Raw genomic sequence first — 19,289 nt, forward strand, 5'->3', positions numbered from 1 at the left:
CGTTCAATCTCAGGTTAGGTCACGTCTAACTACCTATCTGCACTCACTCCATTTTCCTTCTGGTTCCTTCTTCCTCTATCTCATAAAATCCTCTCTCTTTTTCCCACCCAAACCACGAAATTATCACATGATCGTTGTACAGTTCTCAATGCTAAGGCACATGCTATCATGAAATAATTTAGTTTTCTGACAGCAGCCAATCAAATCACATTAGCAGAGTCCATTAGAAATACTTTCACTTTCCGTAACAACAAATAAAATGCATATATTACAGTTCACTTAGGATACATTTACAAGTTACATTAATAATTTATACAAGATAAAATAACTAAAAAAATTACAATTATTATTTCAATGAACAAATAACAGTAAGTGTTTAAATTACAATTTATTTAGGAGCAAACTTAGCCTAGGAAATGCAATTCATTAAATCATGAATGAAGTATTAATAAATCATAAAATTCTTCATTCACAATTTAACATACTATAAAGATATTTAAGATATTCTAGATGTCTAGAGTGATTACTCTGAAAGATTGCTAAAAATGAAATGAGCAGTGATAGCCAGTGGTAGAAAACACTTAACAAGAATACATATCAATAGCTGAAATAAGAAAAGCTATCAGATGTCTAAAATGTGGAAAGGTAGCTAGAATAGATAATATTCAACAAGAAATGCTCAAGTATAGAGGTATAAAAGTTTCCTAGTCGCCTCTACTGCATAATTCAGAAGTCCTGGTCACAGAGTCAAACATGGGTACTATGAGAGTACAGCTCTCATGGTACCATTTCATAAAAAGGGAAAATAAAACTGAATGTGAGAATTACAGAGGAATTTCTGTGTTGAGTGTTCATGATAAGATTTACACAAGTATATCTGAGAAAAGGCTAAGAAAAACTGTGGAAAAGAAGTTTAAGAAGGATTACATTAAGAAGGAAAGTGGTATTAAACTGGATATGAAAACTGGAGATGCTAATATCAGTTATTTACTTTATGCAGATGTTATATTTTTAAATAAATCCAATACAAGTCTACAAGATCTCTGACTAAATTGAATAACTGTCATAATAAATTTGGTATAGAATCAGCAGTAAAAAGACAAAAAATGAAAATAGGCAAAAACAGTGAAAATAACTGCATCTTGAATATAACTGCATAATGTGGGTCCAGATTTTCTTTTATAGTTTGTGTATAGATCTTGTTTTTTCAGTTGAAATATCCTAATTGCATAACAAATTCAAAAATCTTCACATCACGAGGGAAATCAACTAATTCCGTTATCTGAAACTATTAGTTTACTGTATGATGATTACCCTCATAATGTTGTGAAGATTTTTGAATTTGTTATACAATTAGGATATTTCAGCTGGAAAAACAAGATCCATAAACATATTGAAGGCAGCCATGGGTAGGCCTCTGTCTTCAGCTTCGGTAAACTATTTTTTGAACCATCTGGAAGACACTTGTTCTCATCCAACCCTCTTTTTGGCTTTGTTACACTGATGACGTTTTTGCTGTTTGGCCTCATTCTGAAAATGAACTTATCATCTTTCTATGTCAGATTGATAGCCTTCACCCATGCATTCAATTCACCATGGAAAAAGATGCTGGTAGTTTACTATGCTTAGACATCCTTCTAACTTGCTCAGCCTCTGTTACTTTGTCAACCAGTGTTTATTGGAAACTTACCTTTACTGGCAAATACATTCATCAAAAGTGTGTTCATCACACCTCCCAAAAAATTAATATTATCAAATAATTAATTAATAGAGTACATAATATGTGCATCTCTCACTCAAGCTTACAATAAGAACTTCTCACTAACAAAACTGGAATGGAATTAAATGGTTACAACTTGCATCAGATCCAACAGATAACTGACTCCTACATTCCAACACCTAAGGATTCTTTGACAGACTGCCGGGTTCCAATTCCTTATATTTCTGATATCTCTGAACCTATTGAAAGAATTTTAAAGTTTCACCTTAATCCCACATATTGTCCTATCAACAAAATTTCTCATGTGTTACCATCTACAAAAGAGACCGTCGCCTCTATCTTTAGCTGGCATTTACCACATCCCTTGCAAATGTAATTTGACATACTTTGGGGAGACAGGCCATTCTGTGGAAAAAAGAATTAATAAACATCAAAAATGCACTGAATATGTGAAATCTCAAAAGTTTGGTCTGGCACAGTACAGTATTGACACTAAACAAGGTACTCTGTGGGGGAGATGCTCATTTTCTCAATTGAAACAGTTTTAAATATGAATTCCTTCTCAAAGAAAGTTGTGAATCCACTTTACATTGGTAACCTCAATCCAAATGATTCTCTCCCCACCCCCCCATCCCAAAAAAAAAGTTTGGGAGATTCTCATCTTATGTAAATATCAAAAAGATTTAATATTAATTTTTAATATTACTAGCACATAAGTTTTTAATTGTTTAAACGGACTACTATATGTACCTTGTATTCCTGTTCTTCAATTTGATTGCTTCCACACATAATGATGTATTGTTATTTTCGGTATGAAATATTTGTACTTTCATTAAAGTTTATTACTGTGGTTATTGTGTAATTTTATTATTAGCTATGCTATTTTTATTAATTACTTACAAATATTCCCAAAACATTTACTGGGATTCATTTCCACATCTGCTGATTGTCTTTAACAAGAATTAGTTCTTTCTTTCTTATATCAGATTTTTCCTTCTAATAAATACAAGAATTATAATTTTTTTTTTTTTTTCAATTTGTATTCAAAGTTGCCAGCACTGGAGATTGTTACATGCTCAAGAAGTTTATTTTTGTAAATAGTGTAAATACTATATTTTCTCCTCATTTCCTGATCCATTTTGCCTGAACAAATCTTCTTCTTATTGTGCTATCTTCTATCGAAGGTCAGCGACCATCTTATGAACAAACTGCACTCTTGTGCTAATCTGAGCAGTTGTGCACTGCTCTTTCCTGTCCACGTCTTGATGTTGTCAAACCATGATATTCTTTTTCTTCCTCTGGTTCCTTTGCCACCAATTCTTCCTATCAAAATAGTTTGCAGAAGTTGGTATTTGCTGTTTCTCATGATGTGGCCAAGATATGATGTTTTTCGTTTCTTGATTATTTGTACAAGATGTTTAGCTTTGCCAATGGATTTTAAGACATCTTCATTGGTAATTTTTTCTGTCCATGATATCTTTAACATTCTTCTGTATAGCCACATCTCAAAGGCTTCGATTTTCTTGATGGTTGTCGCCTTCAATGTCGATGTTTCAACTCCATAGAGCAGAATAGACCACACGTAGCATTTCAGCATTCAGCATCTGACTTCCATGTTTAGGTCTTTATTGCAGAATAATGTTCTCATTTTCATGAAGGACTGCCGTGCAACTTCAATCCTTGTCTTTATATCTATTTCTGGATCCCACCGTTCATTAAGCCAGCAACCAAGATATTTATATCTTGACACTTGATCAATATTTTTCCCATTGAGTGTCAGTTTCATTGATGAGGCTGGATGTTTGCTGATGATCATGTATTTTGTCTTGTTGATGTTTATATTTATTCCCATTTTTTGGCTTTCTATGTATACTCTGTCAACGAGTTTTTGGAGATCCATAATATTATCTGCAATTAGCACGGTCTCATCTGCATATTGAAGGTTGTTAACAATCTTTCCATTTATTGCGATTCCCTCTGAACATTCTTCCAATGCTTTTTTAAAGATTACCTCTGCATATATGTTGACCAGGAGTGGCGAGAGCACACATCCTTGTCTCACTCCTCTTTTGATGTTAATATCACTGGTGGTAATGTTGTCTAATTGAACGGTAGCTGACTGATTCCAATACAGATTTGTTATTAGTCTTATGTCTTGTTCGTCTAGCCTTTTTTGTTGAAGGACTTCTATTAAGTTAGTGTGTCTGACTTTGTCGAATGCTTTTTCAAAATCTATGAAACACATAAAGACAGATTTCTGTTTTTCTATGCATTTTTGTATCAATATTTGGGTACAGAAAAGGGCCTCTCTAGTACCAAAACCATTCCGAAAGCCAAATTGTGTTTCACTTAGAGTTTCTTCACTTTTTCTATAAATACGATTCTGAATCACTTTCAAAAATATTTTTAATGTTTGGCTCATTAGACTAATAAGTCGGAAGTCACCACAGGAATTCGCTTTGGGTTTCTTTGGGACAGTGATAAATGTAGATTTGAGCCAATCTGATGGAAATTCATCACTTTCATATATTTTATTAAATATTACTTAAATTAAGGGGATATTAAATCCCACATAGTTTTAAAACCGAATAAGAAACTCAAAGATTGGAATCAGAGAGTTTCTTGCCGAATATAGTAAACTATAAAGTATCGGTGACACTAGTGTTAGCCAATGCAAGTGATCCTAGTACATAGTACAATACCAGGGCAACTCGTTGCAAAGGTGGGGGAAGTTCAGATCGCTATTCTTAGGTATTTTCCATAATGTAAAAACACATTTCCTAGGAAATGTATGTTGTTATTACATTATGGAGGGAGGTCACTACCCAGACCGGTTTCGGCCTTTTTTGAGGCTTCATCAGTGAGTAGCTAGACCTAATACCAAAGTGTATAGCAAAAAGAACTTATGTACTCTGCGAACAAGTTTTCCAAACAGGTGCAACCATTAAGTTACTTAAGTATAAAGAGCTAATAAGCTTCATTTCGGCAATGAAAACATTACTTAAATTAAGGGGATATTAAATCCCACATAGTTTTGCAACGAGTTGCCTTGGTATTGTACTACGTACTAGGATCACTTGCATTGGCTAATGCTAGTGTCGCCGATACTTTATAGCTTACCATATTCAGCAAGAAACTCTCTGATTCCAATCTTTGAGTTTCTTATTCAGTTTTAAAACTATGTGGGATTTAATATCCCCTTAATTTAAGTAATGTTTTCATTGCCAAAATGAAGCTTATTAGCTCTTTATACTTAAGTAACTTAATGGTTGCACCTGTTTGGAAAACTCTTTCGCAGAGTACATAAGTTCTTTTCGCTATACACTTTGGTATTAGGTCTAGCTACTCACTGATGAAGCCTCAAAAAAAGGCTGAAACCAGTCTGGGTAGTGACCTGCCTCCATAATGTAATAACAGCATACATTTCCTAGGAAATGTGTTTTTACATTATGGAAAATACCTAAGAAGAGCGATCTGAACTTCCCCCACCTTTGCAATGAGTTGCCCTGGTATTGTACTACGTACTAGGATCACTTGCATTGGCTAACGCTAGTGTCGCCGATACTTTATAGTTTACTATATTCGGCAAGAAACTCTCTGATTCCAATCTTTGAGTTTCTTATTCGGTTTTAAAACTATGTGGGATTTAATATCTCCTTAATTTAAGTAATGTTTTCATTGCCGAAATGAAGCTTATTAGCTCTTTATACTTAAGTTTTATTAAATAGTTTTTCAAGAAGTTTGATGTTATCTGGTTCTATTAATTTTAAAAATTCTGTTTGCACACCATCTGGTCCACTGGCTTTTCCTGTTTTACTTGTTCATATAGCATTCTCTATTTCACTTTTCATGATTGCTGCTCCTTGAATGTTATCTTTTATATTTATAGGCTTCTGTCTAGTATCATTGAAAAGTTCTGTTACATATTTTACCCAAATCTGTGCTTTATTCTCTTCTTCTAGAACTATTTTTCCATTTTTGTCTCTTAGAGACACTATTTGCTTTTTCCTCAGTTTTCCAGAAATTTCGTTGATTTTCTTATACAGACTGAAATTATCATGTTTCTTCTGAAGCAGTTCAATTTCAGTACATAAATTTTTCATCCAATTTTCCTTGGCTTCTTTTATTTTTTTCTTGATGATGTTATGTGTTTCTGTATACCTGGCAAGGTCTTTGTTTTTGTACATTCTTCTTGTATCAATAAGAGAAAGAATCTCATCTGTCATCCATTCCTGTTGTTTTATATTATTCACATAACCTACTTCTTCAATACTTGTTGTTACGATGGCATTCTTTAAGCTATTCCAAAGAGATTCCACACTTTTATTTTCTTCTATGTTAATCTGTTGTAATCGCAGGTTAAGCTGTGTCTTGGCACTTTTATTTATGTTCGGGTCTTTCAGTTTTTCTACATCAATTTTCTTTTTCTTCTTTTGTGATTTTTAGCTGATTTTAATCTAAGACGTACTTCTGCAACTATGGGATTGTGGTCTGAAGAGATATCTGCTCCAGGATAAGTCTTTGCACTCTTTATACTACTGTGGAATCTTTTATTTATCAGTATATAATCAATTTGATTTCTGACAATGTTATGTTGGTTAACTTGAGGCGATTTCCAAGTGTACAGTCTTCTGAGTGGAAGTTTAAACCAGGTATTTGCTATTGTTAGATCTTCTTCCTGACAGAACTGGACTAGACAGTCTCCTCTGTCGTTTCTGGTGCCTAAGCCATGTTCGCCAACAATTTCTCCATCACCCCCTCTTCCCACTTTTGCATTGAAGTCACCCATCACTATGTTTATATCATATTTCTTTGTTAGGTTTTTAATCTCTTTTAGGTGTTCATAAAACTCTTCAACATCTTCTTTACTTTTGTCAGCTGTGGGTGCATAAGCTTGGATGATATTTATGTTAATTGGGTTTCCCTTAAGTTGTAACAGCATTATCCTTTCAGAAAATGGAATCCAATTTATTACTGATTTATTGATTTCTTCATCTACTATTACAGCTACACCATGTCGATGTTTGTTCTCATCATTCCCAGAGTAATACATTGTCGTATTATCTTGTTGACACTTTCCAGATCCTGGCCATCTTGTCTCGCAAATTCCCAAAATCCGGATGCCCAACCTCTTCATTTCTCTTGTGGCATTTCTTAATTTGCCAGCTTCATACAGAGTTCTGACATTCCAAGTTGCAATTTTAAAAGTGGACACCATTTTGAGCCCGGAGATTCTTCGCACCCGTCCCATTTAAGGGACGCCGGGAGCTTGGGGCCAATTGTAAGGGTTTGCTCGCCATGGTGGTTGTTCTGGAGATAAGGTAGAGCAGTAGTTTCTCTGTTTGCTTTCTGCTCTGCAGTATTACAGATGTACACAATATAATCATATTGCCATCTGCAAATCTCTGATCACAAGCTTTTCTGTCATCATTTGGCTTCAACCTTGTGTCAGTACTGACAATGCTGCTTCCCAATGTCAGGGGCAGTGACCCCAGCAGGTGCTTATTTAATGGCGGCACTACTCGCCATGTCACCGAGTTGTCATTGGGCTTTGTGAGGTTTTAAGTGAAACAGAGTTGCCACTTCTGCTCCCCCACGCCCTGATAGCTCAGTCGCTGTTAGTCCACGGCTGCTTATTCGCCAGATTGCTCTGCTTATATCGCAGCTAGCCTCCATATCTGAAGGCTGTTCCCCGATCCGCCACCTGGGGACGCACCCGGTAGTAGTCAGCTCTGCCCCGGGCCTGAACAAATAACATTATTTAAAATGCATCAGAGACAAACCACTTCTTGGGTCTGTAAAATCTCCAGTGTCTCAACCAGCCTTTTATCTCTAATAGCTCATCTAACCCTTCCTTATTAGATTTGCAATGCTAAATGCTACAGCAGGGAATTCTATGTCCAGTTTGTCTTGTTCAACGTTTTCTGGAAAGCAAGATCTTGCTTCCTCTATGAAACTGGCCAACATACTTTCAAATGAAGGCACTTAAGATTCTTTGCATCTTAAATAAGATTCAAACCTCAGTCTTTCTAACCAAAACGACAGCTACAAACTGAACTACAGAAGACATTTCAATTATCTCTGATATTAAAATCTGGAGAGAGTGTTAGTTAAAGAGGATGGATGTGAAGAATTAGAAACTGTGAGGATGGAAACATGAGAATGTGTGCGCATCCAGTCACACACAAACATACAAATAAGGACAACTGTAGAAGTGAGTCAGGAGATAAAATCTAAACTGAAAATTGCTGATAAGTATCAGGCAATCTGCAGAGGATGCAATAATACCTATAAGTTATAAGGTTGGTCATTAGGCTTGTTCATTAATGATAAATATAAAGAATGAAGAAGAATTTGCTGCTTTGATGAGAATATCTTCAGAAAGTATCAGCATTAGCAAGACACTTAGAATGAATATATACTTATGGGAACAAGAATGCAAGGAATATATTACTTTTACAGAATACAGGAATAGAGAGAACCACTATCAATGCCAAAATTCTACATAAGATCCAGAAGAAAGTAATCTGGGAGCATGTGTTTAAATAAGAGTGTTAGAACAAATTTTAACTTATGGATCTGAGAAATAGACAAAAAACAACTGATCAAAGGCTGGAGACCACAGACTTTTAAGAAAAATTTCAATGGCAAAATCATATGAAAGATGAAGATATAAAGATGGAGCCTGAATTACTAGCATTCATTGTTAGCAAAAAAAAAAATTTAATAGCCACATAAACAGAATGAGAGAGGAAATACTGACAAAAGAGGTTTATGATGCCAGAAAAAAAGACAATAACTGGTAATTAGTTTACGGAATTAACAACGCATATAAAGTATATTAATTAAAGGTAACTTTAATAAATAACTTCTATATTTCGGCAACATCACGTTGCCATCTTCAGGAACATAAAGATATGGTATGTGCATGCAGGCACTAACAAAAGCAAATGAGGAAGTTCTAATGGTGCCCTGTGGTGGACTAATTTGATTGACTTGGCAGTTGGGCTGAAGTTCTCAAAATGTAAGTCTCCCAAATTTGGGGTAGTTTCATGCACCCAAATTTGTTGAGGTTAGGAACGTTTTTTAGAGCTGCTGAAGATTCCTTGAATAATCTTTCATATTTAAACTTGCTGCGGTGTATTATTTTTGTTTTCTTCCAACGAATTCTATGGTGGGTATCTAAGGCATGGTCTGCCAGTCCAGAGCTGCTGTACTGGTGAAACCGGATGCACTACTTTCCCCACCTTTGGCCAATTTCTTTATGGAGACCTTTGAAGAGAAAGCCTTAAACTCCGCCCCACAAAAACCCACTATTTGGCTTCATTACATGGATGATGTGTTCGCTATTTGGCCACATGGCTCAGACTCACTCCACTCCTTCCTAACACACTTAAACAACCAACACCCCAGAGTCCAATTCACCTTAAAAAAAGAGGAAAACAACACCCTCCCCTTCCTAGACACTTTAATCACCCACCAGCTTGATGGGTCTTTGGTTTTCTCTGTTTACAGAAAACCCACCCATACTGGCAGATACATTCACTAGCAATCCACCCCCCACAACAATATGGGGTTATAAAAACACTATATAACAGGGCAAAATTAATCTGCTCAGATGACAAGGCCCTAACTACTGAACTAAACCACATCCACAACACTTTCTTAGCCAATGGCTATAACCCCAAAAAAGTCCAAAAAATACTCAAACCAGTAAACCACAACCCCCCCCCCTCTCCCCCTCCACAATAAAGATTACACCAAATCTATCACCATCCCCTACACCCAGGGCACCTCTGAGAAAATAACCAATATCCTCAGAAAATATGACCTTACTTCTTGTTACAGACCATATAAAAAGTTGGCATCCCTTATCCGCTCTGCCAAAGACCAACCACTTCCCCTAGACCTACCTGGTGTATACCAGGTCCCTTGCAGCTGCAAATTGTCCTACTTTGGCCAAACAGGCAGAACAACAAATATCAGGATTTCAGAACACAAAGACTGCATCCGGTTTCACCAGTACAGCCGGTCTGGGCTGGCAGACCATGCCTTAGATACCCACCATAGAATTCGCTGGAAGAAAACAAAAATAATACACCGCAGCAAGTTTAAATACGAAAGATTATTAAAGGAATCTTCAGCAGCTCTAAAAAACGTTCCTAACCTCAACAAATTTGGGTGCATGAAACTACCCCAAATTTGGGAGACTTACATTTTGAGAACTTCAGCCCAACTGCCAAGTCAACCAAATTAGCCCACCAGAGGGCACCATTAGGACTTTAGGAACAATATTAATTTCTTGCTTTCTTCCTCATTTGCTTTTGTTAGTGCCTGCATGCACATACCATATCTTTATGTTCCTGAAGATGGCAACGTGACGTTGCCAAAATATAGAAGTTATTTATTAAAGTTACCTTTAATTAATATACTTTATATGCATTGTTAATTCCGTAAACTAATTACCAGTTATGTATGACCAACGTATAAGCCTTACTACTAGAAAAAAGACAATGGATGATTAAAGATGAATTTATGCAGTGTCTTATAAGACCAAAATGTTTGATACGAATATAATGAAGACCTAATAAATAAATCTGATAATTTGGAAGAAAATTGTTCACAAAAAGCACAAACTTAATCATGTAATACTATCATACTGTTCATAATGTTCTGTACATATACTTCCATGAGGGCATATATCAGGAATCTGATAAATGACACACTGTACTGGTAGAACTATGCTTCAGGAGGTGGAAATGTGATATGGAACCTTGGGGATAGCAGATGCCCAAGTTCAAAAGGCATATGCAAGTGTTGTGAACTGCATAGCATGTTGCTATTATAATAAGAACTAATTGGCAAGTACAATTAAGGAAGTGGTTGTGCACTGGTGAGATTACAACTCAAATTTGGTTACCTTGTTTCCGTTAGATCCTAACAAGCATTTGAGGAGTCCTGAAATGCTGGTTATGGGAAGAGGCTGAGGAAATGTAAATTGTATTAATGTTGTATAAATATCTTAAAAGGGAATTCCAAATTAAGAAAGAAGGGATTATATAAAGCAAAGGATGAGAGGGGGAGCATGAAAGATCATTAGAAGTTGTGTCAACGTGTGGTGAAGAGGGAAGTGAGAGGATTTTAGATGAAAATTGATAAATGGGTGGAATGATTGGCAGAATATGCTTTTGAATGCTAAGAGTGTGAATGAGATGAAGATTCAACATGACATGTTCATGGAATGAGACTTCCCATGAGTACATTTATTCCAATGAGGTTTTTTATAACAATACACTGGAATATATAACAATTGGAATAAACCTCATTGGAATAAATTGTTATTTATTCCAATGAGGAATAAATTGTTCTCAGAATGTTCTCAGAGCACTGTTCTAGGAGAAAAAAAAACTTCCACCTGTATGAGATCAGCAACTCAACTTTGAAAAATCCAAATTTGGAAAAGCTGATATGTTTCTCACACTGCAAAGAAATTTGTGATAAATTTTGGTTGATACAACTTAGAGTTTGACTTTATTATTGTTGAAAGTGGATCTCACAAATTTCTACTTTTTTTTTTTTTTTTTTAAACTATAGATATAAAAGCAACTGCACTTATCAATTTTTATCAGAAAAATTACTGCTTATAAAACAAGTCACTTTGACATTTTATATGATTTAATTCTCAACTTTTTATGGTATATCTGAAAGTTCAGAGACACTGATACACTAGATTTACAATTATACAAAATTGGGAAAATTATTTTTAATACTCTACCTGCCACAGTTGACAACACCGCAATAAATACATATCCATGGACTCTTCTTTGTCTTGCAGACTGAAAAACAAGATAATTACACTGGAAAATATAGTAATTAAAAACAAGCAAAGTACAATTACATTAAAACCTTCAGATAATCTTCATTTGATACTAGTATAAGGACAAAAGCTAAGAAAAATTTTTGCATTTCTTCATACCGAACAGTTTCTGCCACATTAATGGCTCACTGAAATGAGCTGGTTTTTTAATTATTATTTCCATTATGTAACAAGACATTATAAATTGTCAGAAGATTGCTGAAAAAGCTAATAAATCAAACAATAGCAGATAAAATACAATGAAGAGTGGCTTAAGATGAGTGAATTAATTACAGTTTGATTGATAAATGCCAAGTTTTTAACTCATATACAAATGAGCATTTATACTAGATGCATTTCCTCTATATGTTTTGCTGTCTATATGGCTAACAGCATCATTGGGAGGTAGCTTAACATAAATAAAATTACAAAAAAAGTAAATGATTTCAAATAGCAGTTAACATCTGTAACTGGAATAATAGTCTAATCACGAGTATCATTAGCCATGTTATGTATGTTAATTTGTGACTTCCAGATGTGAAAGATCATTCCTTGATCTTTCACATCTGGTGAAATTCCTTGATCTTTCACATCTGGTGAAATTCCTTGATCTTTCACATCTGGTGAAATTCCTTGATCTTTCACATCTGGTGAAATTCCTTGATCTTTCACATTTAGTGTGCCATTGAAGAAAATGACAGAGGAAGTCTCCTTGAACAATCTGTCAAAGTAATTCTCTTCTAAATAAGACATGGAGGATGCTTCCCAATTTACTGTGTAATGTTCTTTGAGGATGTGTGCCATGAGTCCATCAAGTCCTCCAAGGTCATATGCTCAAAAGGTATGCTAAATAGAAATGAAGGAATAATCCTTCATGACATCTGGACTGAAATGGAAGTCATTAATTATACATATACATAACATTAAAGACCTGTCTTATGCCAGCAATCACAAAGTTTACACAAATAATGGAGACACTGCACATAACAAACCTAATGAAACTAGTGATTACACTATCATTCCAGTCTTTTCAACTTAGATATTAACTGCTGTTAGAAATCGTTTAATATTTTGTCATTTTTTATTTATATTAAGCTACTTCCCAATGATGCTATTAGCCAAAGAAACAGTGAAACATGTAGAAGAAATACATCTAGTAAAAATAAATATTTGTATACAAGTTAAAAACCTAATATTTATTGATCAAGCAAATCTACTTGTAGTGAATCGCAAAAAAATAAGTACGATTTGGTTATAATGGACGAAAATAAAATCCTTTAACATTAAGCCATAAGAATTAATCTTGAAATTAGTCACTGAAAGTGTATCAGATAAGTTTGTGAAATATAAGAATCTATTAGAGAGGGATTAGATACTATTAGAGAAATTGAATGATGACTTAAGTGTATTTCATATTAATGAGAATAATGTTATGCCAAGTCTTAAGATTATGGCCTAAGAATTTTTGGGTTCAGAAGGCATTCTGAACTTGACCATATTCTCAACACTTTCTTAGCCAATGGCTAAAATCCCCCCAAAATATTAAAACCCTGAAACTGCATCTCCCCTTCCTCTTCAGAGCAGAGATTACACAAAATTTATCACCATTCCATATATCCAGAGCACATCTGAAAAATTAACAATCCTAAGGAAATACAATCTTACAACCACTTACAGACCATATAAAAAATATTCACATCCTTAATCCATTCCACCAAAGATCAGCCACATTCCCTAGAACTACCAGATCCCTTGCAGTTGCAAAATGTTGGAAGTTTTTTTCACTTGGTTAGACTATAAATTATATATTTAGTTTAATCCTTTATCCAAGAGTAAGCAAACAAAGTTTGCACCTGAAGTACATTCAGGACTGGGGCAACTCATGGCAAAGGTGGACAAAAACTTCACATCACTTGCCTTAGTATACCATAATGCAAAACACATCTCCTTGCAGACATGTATAATCAATGGTGAGCTATAAGGGGCTCGCACATGCCCTTTGTTAAATTTGAGAGCCCCATGTTCTTCTTGTTTAATAATCTTGTAGAACTAGAAAATACTACCATGGAATGTATACATGCTACTATAATTGCTACTTTAAATTCATATGGATTTTCTGATAACTATATAAAAAATCATTTCATTGCATTTTGTTCTGATGGAACTAGCGTAATGTTAAGAAACAAATCAGATGTTGCAAACTTCTACAAAAATTTCCCAACGTTGTGATTTGGCATTGAGCTCATTGTTTACACTTAGCATTAGATGATTTGATAAAAAAAAACATTAAAGAAAAAAATCGTTTTGAAATATTTATAGATAAATTATATGCTTTATATCATCAATCACCAAAAAATCAATGAGAATTAAATACTATTGCAAAAGACCTTGGTATAGAAATTTTAAAGATCGGCTGTGTATTTAGACCACGATGGGCAGCTTGGAGTTTCCAAATGGCTCTTGCTTTGTGGAGAAATTACCCAGCTTTATGCAAGCATTTTGCATCGAACAATAAATATAAAAGCTTTTTAAATTGACTTCTCAATTTTTAAAAGATCTAGCATTAATGATTGATATTCTACAGGCATTATCATATCTGTCAGCAACTCTACAAAGTCGCAATATAAATATTATAAGGGCTAAATTAGGTTTTTTTTTTTTTTTTTGGCTTGACGATATGAGCCCTTTGTTAAAATTTTCATAGCTCACTGTGTATAATGCTATGCATTATGGGAAGGGTCACTACCCAGACTGGTTTTGACCTTTATAGAGGTCTCTTCAGTGGGAGCCAGACCCAGAGGTGATACCAAGGTTGAAGAAATGTAGAAGTCATATTTACCTATACAAGTTGCCAAAAGGTGTCACACCTTATTATTACATTACTATGGATTAGAGAAAGACGATCCTTTTTCCAAGTGTAAGCAAACAAAGTTTGTGCCTGAAGTATCTTCAGGACTGGGACAACTCGCTACAACTACTCAGACTGGCTACTATCATTCCTCCAAAACATAAAAACTTGAGCAACTGTTGGTCCATTCATACACAGTCCAGCTTCAAATTTACTGAACCAACTTCTCATCCTCTGCTTTCATTCCATATTCCTCTGTTCTTTGGGACAGCCAAAGACTGTGACCTCCAGCTGGTCAAGAAAGCATCCAATTCTTTTTTTCTCCCTAATCACTTCACAAGATGCTGTTGTGGGTTTTGCAAACTCACATATGGGATTGGTAAAACAGAAATGTGCACGAGTAAGTTTGCATAGTGCAAACTTACTCGTGCACTTTTTAAATTTCCAGCCTAGTTGGCTGAATGGATAGCACGCTCACTCTATAGCAACAGGATGCAGGATCAAATCCTGCTCTAAGCATAGATATGAATTTCAATGTTTGGTCTTTAAAGTAAGGTTTCCAAAAAAATCCAAAAAATATTGAAACCAGTAAACCACAACCCCCCCCCCCCTTCACAACATGGATTACTCTAAATCCATCACCATTACCTATGTCCAAGGCACCTCGGAAAAAATTACCAAAATCTTAAAAAAACATGACTTTGCCTCTTGTTACAGACCATATAAAAAACTGGCATCCCTTATCTGCTCCACGAAAGACCAACCACTTCCTAGACCGACCTGGTGTATACCAGGTCCCCTTACAGCTGTAAGCTGTCCTACTTTGGCCAAACAAGCAGGACAGCAAATATCAGACCACAAGAACTACATCTGGTTTCACCAGAATTCATGGTCTTGCAGACCATGCTCTGGATACACGCCACAGAATATGGTGCAAGAAAGCCACAGTAATACACTGTAGCAAGTTCAAATTTGAAAGACTATTCATAGAGTCAGCCTCAGCCCTAAGAAACATGCCAAACCTCAACAAATTTGGTTGCATGAGACTGCCCCAAATTTGGGAGACGTACATCAGGAGACCTTCAGCCCAATGGCCAAGAATACCTACATAGTCTGCTAGGGGGCACCATCAGGACTTTCAGGAGAAACAATAGCTTCCTCGCTTCATCCTCATTTACTGTGTTTAGTGCCTGCATGTATGTGTCTTTATCTTAAGTTCCTTTGAAGATGGCAACGTGATGTTGCCGAAATATTGGAAATATATATTAAAGTTCATCATCATGCATATCAAGGATTTAGGCCTAGCATGGCCTGTTCCGGCCTTAGAAGTCATCACTGAATCGTTTAAGAGGACGTCCTGGTTTTCTTTTCCCTAATGGCTTGTATTTTAATGCATGGTTTGGTAATCTTTCTGTTTTCATTCTTTGAACGTGTTCCATCCATTTATGTTTATATTTTTTAATTTTTTCTATTACTGGCTCTTGGTTTAATTCTTTCATAATTTCTTCGTTTCTTTTGTGATCAAATAGGGTATACTTTGCAGTTTTTCTCATAAACTTCATTTCTGCTGTTGTTAATCATTGTTTGTCTTTTTGTTTTTATTGTCCAGATTTCGCTTCCATACATTAAGACTGGTAGGGCTAATGTATTGTATACTTTTAGTCTGGTTTGTTTTTGAACTAGGTTTGGTATTCTAGCGCACGTTGTGAATTCCTTAAGTTATTTAGTAATCATGTATAACCAATGTATAAGTCTTTCTACGAGCATTTCTTGACACATTAGTCACCCGCCTTTCAGATGGATCACTATCTTTTTCCATTTACATTAACATTATGGCATTTTAAAAACACTTACACACAGAGCCATTTGTTCTAACAATACAGCTCTGTACACAGAATTAAAATGCCTGTGCCATGCATTCTTGGCCAACGGCTACAATTCCTACAAAATAGATAAAATACTACATAGCCCCATTACCCAGGAACACAACATTACTATTTCTATTCCCTATGTGAAAGATACATCAGAAAAGATAGCCAAAGTAATAATGAAACATGACCATCACACCACATTCAAACCTCATGTTAAACTTGCAACTCTGATCCGCTCGCCTAAGGATAAACTTCACCCTCTAGTACACCCTGGAGTGTATGAAGTACCCTGTGTCTTGGCCTACTACGGACAAACAGGATGATCAGTTAACATCCACCTGGAAGAACATAAAAAATACTTTCGCTACTATTATTATGACAAGTCAGGACTGGCATACCATGCTTTGGACACCCCTTCACACAGGATTAAATGGAAGAAAACTAATGTGTTATTTAGAAGTCATTACTGATCTGAAAGATTATTTTTTGAGTCAGCCTTGGCATTGAAGAATTCTCCTAACCTGAATAAATATAGTTGCCTTAATTTGCCAAAAAATTTGGGACACTTATCTTAAGAGCAACTACCACATAGCAGTAATGTTTTTTTTTTTTTAACAACATTAGAGGGTATACCAAAATTAGGGCTTCAGATCTTCTGTCCATTACAACTGTATTGTTTCACTTACTGTTGCATATACAAGCTGTGTTGTGCTCTGATGATGCTGATTTGAAATTCAGCAAGGTATAAGCAGTTAATAAAACATCTTTTGATAAAATTGTTTGGTGTTGTTAACATCATTAAAAGTAAGTCATGAATAACCATTTACATCTAAGCTTTTCTGTTGGATTAAAAGACGATAGAATGTGGGTGATTAAAAGATGATAGCAACAATACAATGTGGGCCTACATGTAAGTCTATCAGATGGTAACAAAAAAACTATACTATGGGTGTATGTGAGTCAGACAATTATAATTTGTTGAATGCAAACTAACTTTAAAAACAGACAATTTTTTTTCCTTTTTTTTTTTTTGCCCATTGGGAGTTTCATCCTAATTAATTATTTTAATATAATGCTTGTCATTTCTTTATTTAAATAAATTTAATTTAAATTCAAATCACATAATTTGGGCCACTGCAATGTTATTTTATTGTAATAACCACCCACCAGATGGTATTCGACACATAGCTCAGCTCTGTAAATAGGATTAACATTCCTTGTTCTAGCTTCACCTTGTGATTATGCTCCATGATTACCTCCATGACATGTATTAAAGACAAACACTAATCAAAATTACCAATGAAAAATATGTAAAAAGAATGAATTCTTTTTTCAAGTAATCAAATTTATATTTTCTTATTTCAAATTTAAGCCCCCCCCCCATTCAAAATACAAAATCTGCCCTTTGTTCTAGATGCATATCAGAGCACTGTAAAATAAACATATTCAAGAATCAAAATTGGAATGGAATGTCTTCTGGGCGGATACACTGTTTTTATGGTTGAGATTTAGATTAGATTTATTCAGCACTTAACACATTTAGATGTTAATTATTTAATGTTTGCTTTATACTAGTGCATAAAGCATTAGTAAATTTTAATAATGTGCAGAGTGAATATTTGTGAATAAACTGCTAACTAATTTAAAAAATTTGAATTTTTGTCAAAAACTATCATTGTAGGGATTTAAAAAATACATGCTTGCTGATCTTATTTTGCATGGAAACTAGAATATGCCTTTATTTAAATATTTGAAACTAATTTATACATAACTTAAATCTCAGTTAAAAAAGAAATATGATGTGGAGTCACCTCTCTCTATAAGTAGCTTGGCTGTAAAATTACTTCACATGTAACTTTTGTTTACTCATATGGGAATAAAACAAATTCTTGTCAAGTATAATTTACTTGCTATAACTTAAATCTCATTTGCCATTTTAAAACTAAGCTGCATGACTAATTTAGCACAGGAAAAATAAAGTAATACTGGCTTTTTTTTTTTTTGTCATTGTCTTCAAGATGATTCTCTAAGAATAAGATATATTAAATATCTAAAGACAGATCTATAAGATCTCATCTCTCTTTCTGCCAAAATTAGAACCTATTTCTTTAAATCACAGAAATTTCTAAGGAAATTATGCAAATGAAAAATCACCTGAGATAATCACATTCAAGGTTTCAAATAAATCCTGTTCAAGCAAATGCAAATTTGAAGATAGAGAAAACATCTTTATACTGTAACTTACTCCCAGACAGGCCTATTCAGTGCACAACAAATAGAAAAAAAAAAAAACTACAGGACTGGTGAAAATTATTAACAGAACTTACAGGACCCTGATTATAACCTCATCCAAGTCTCCTTTTTTAAAGTTCAATCTCCTCCCAGCCTCATATCCTAAGGCACTAAAATAGTGCCAAGTGGCATGAGCTCTGGGGATTTCTACAGAGACTAGCATTTTCTTGCCTAGCAGTCAATAATATCCACAACTCAGGTAGAGATTCAACCATGTATATTCAAAAAATAGGGGATTTTTGGCAACAATTACTCTATTTCTAAATCACTCAGGTATAATACTTTATATAAAAAAATAATAATAAATAAACAAATAAATCAGTAATGACTAAGAAGAATGAGACTTTCCCACATCTTAGTAAAGACATACAATTTTTAAACTTCGAGCAGTGAATTAATTAGGCTTCAGCATGTTCCTTAAATAAACATTCATATTTAAAGCAACATTAATGAAGTAATTAGGTTTGTGACACCAGAAGATTCTATGCTCAGTATTTATTATTATTTCATGATACCTCCAAGGAATCCAAAGACTCATCAATAGAAATGCAACTACTCTACAACTATCTCTGTTACTTCCATCTACTGCCCACCACCACTAGTATTTTGTCTGTAAACTGAGTATGTCCTGAAGGCTGATTTGCTTGTATGCAGGATGAAAATCCGAGTTTCGGGGAGGGAACCCTGTTACCTCCGTATGAG

General features: G+C 34.7%; 1 protein-coding gene across 1 annotated transcript in view; it reads right to left on the minus strand.

Moving 5' to 3' along the window:
* LOC150100629 (ubiquitin carboxyl-terminal hydrolase 3-like) overlaps positions 1-19,289 on the minus strand; it is a 301,152-nt gene that overhangs the window by 276,191 nt on the left and 5,672 nt on the right. Inside the window, exon 2 of the mRNA XM_090401701.1 lies at positions 11,496-11,556. Coding sequence (XP_090257827.1) covers positions 11,496-11,556 — 61 coding nt within the window. The remainder of the gene's footprint in view (positions 1-11,495; positions 11,557-19,289) is intronic.

This window comes from Typopeltis vanoorti, chromosome 12 (genome assembly GCF_054136105.1).
Source record: "Typopeltis vanoorti isolate ZY-2024b chromosome 12, IOZ_Tvanoo_1.0, whole genome shotgun sequence".
NCBI lineage: Eukaryota > Metazoa > Arthropoda > Arachnida > Uropygi > Thelyphonidae > Typopeltis > Typopeltis vanoorti.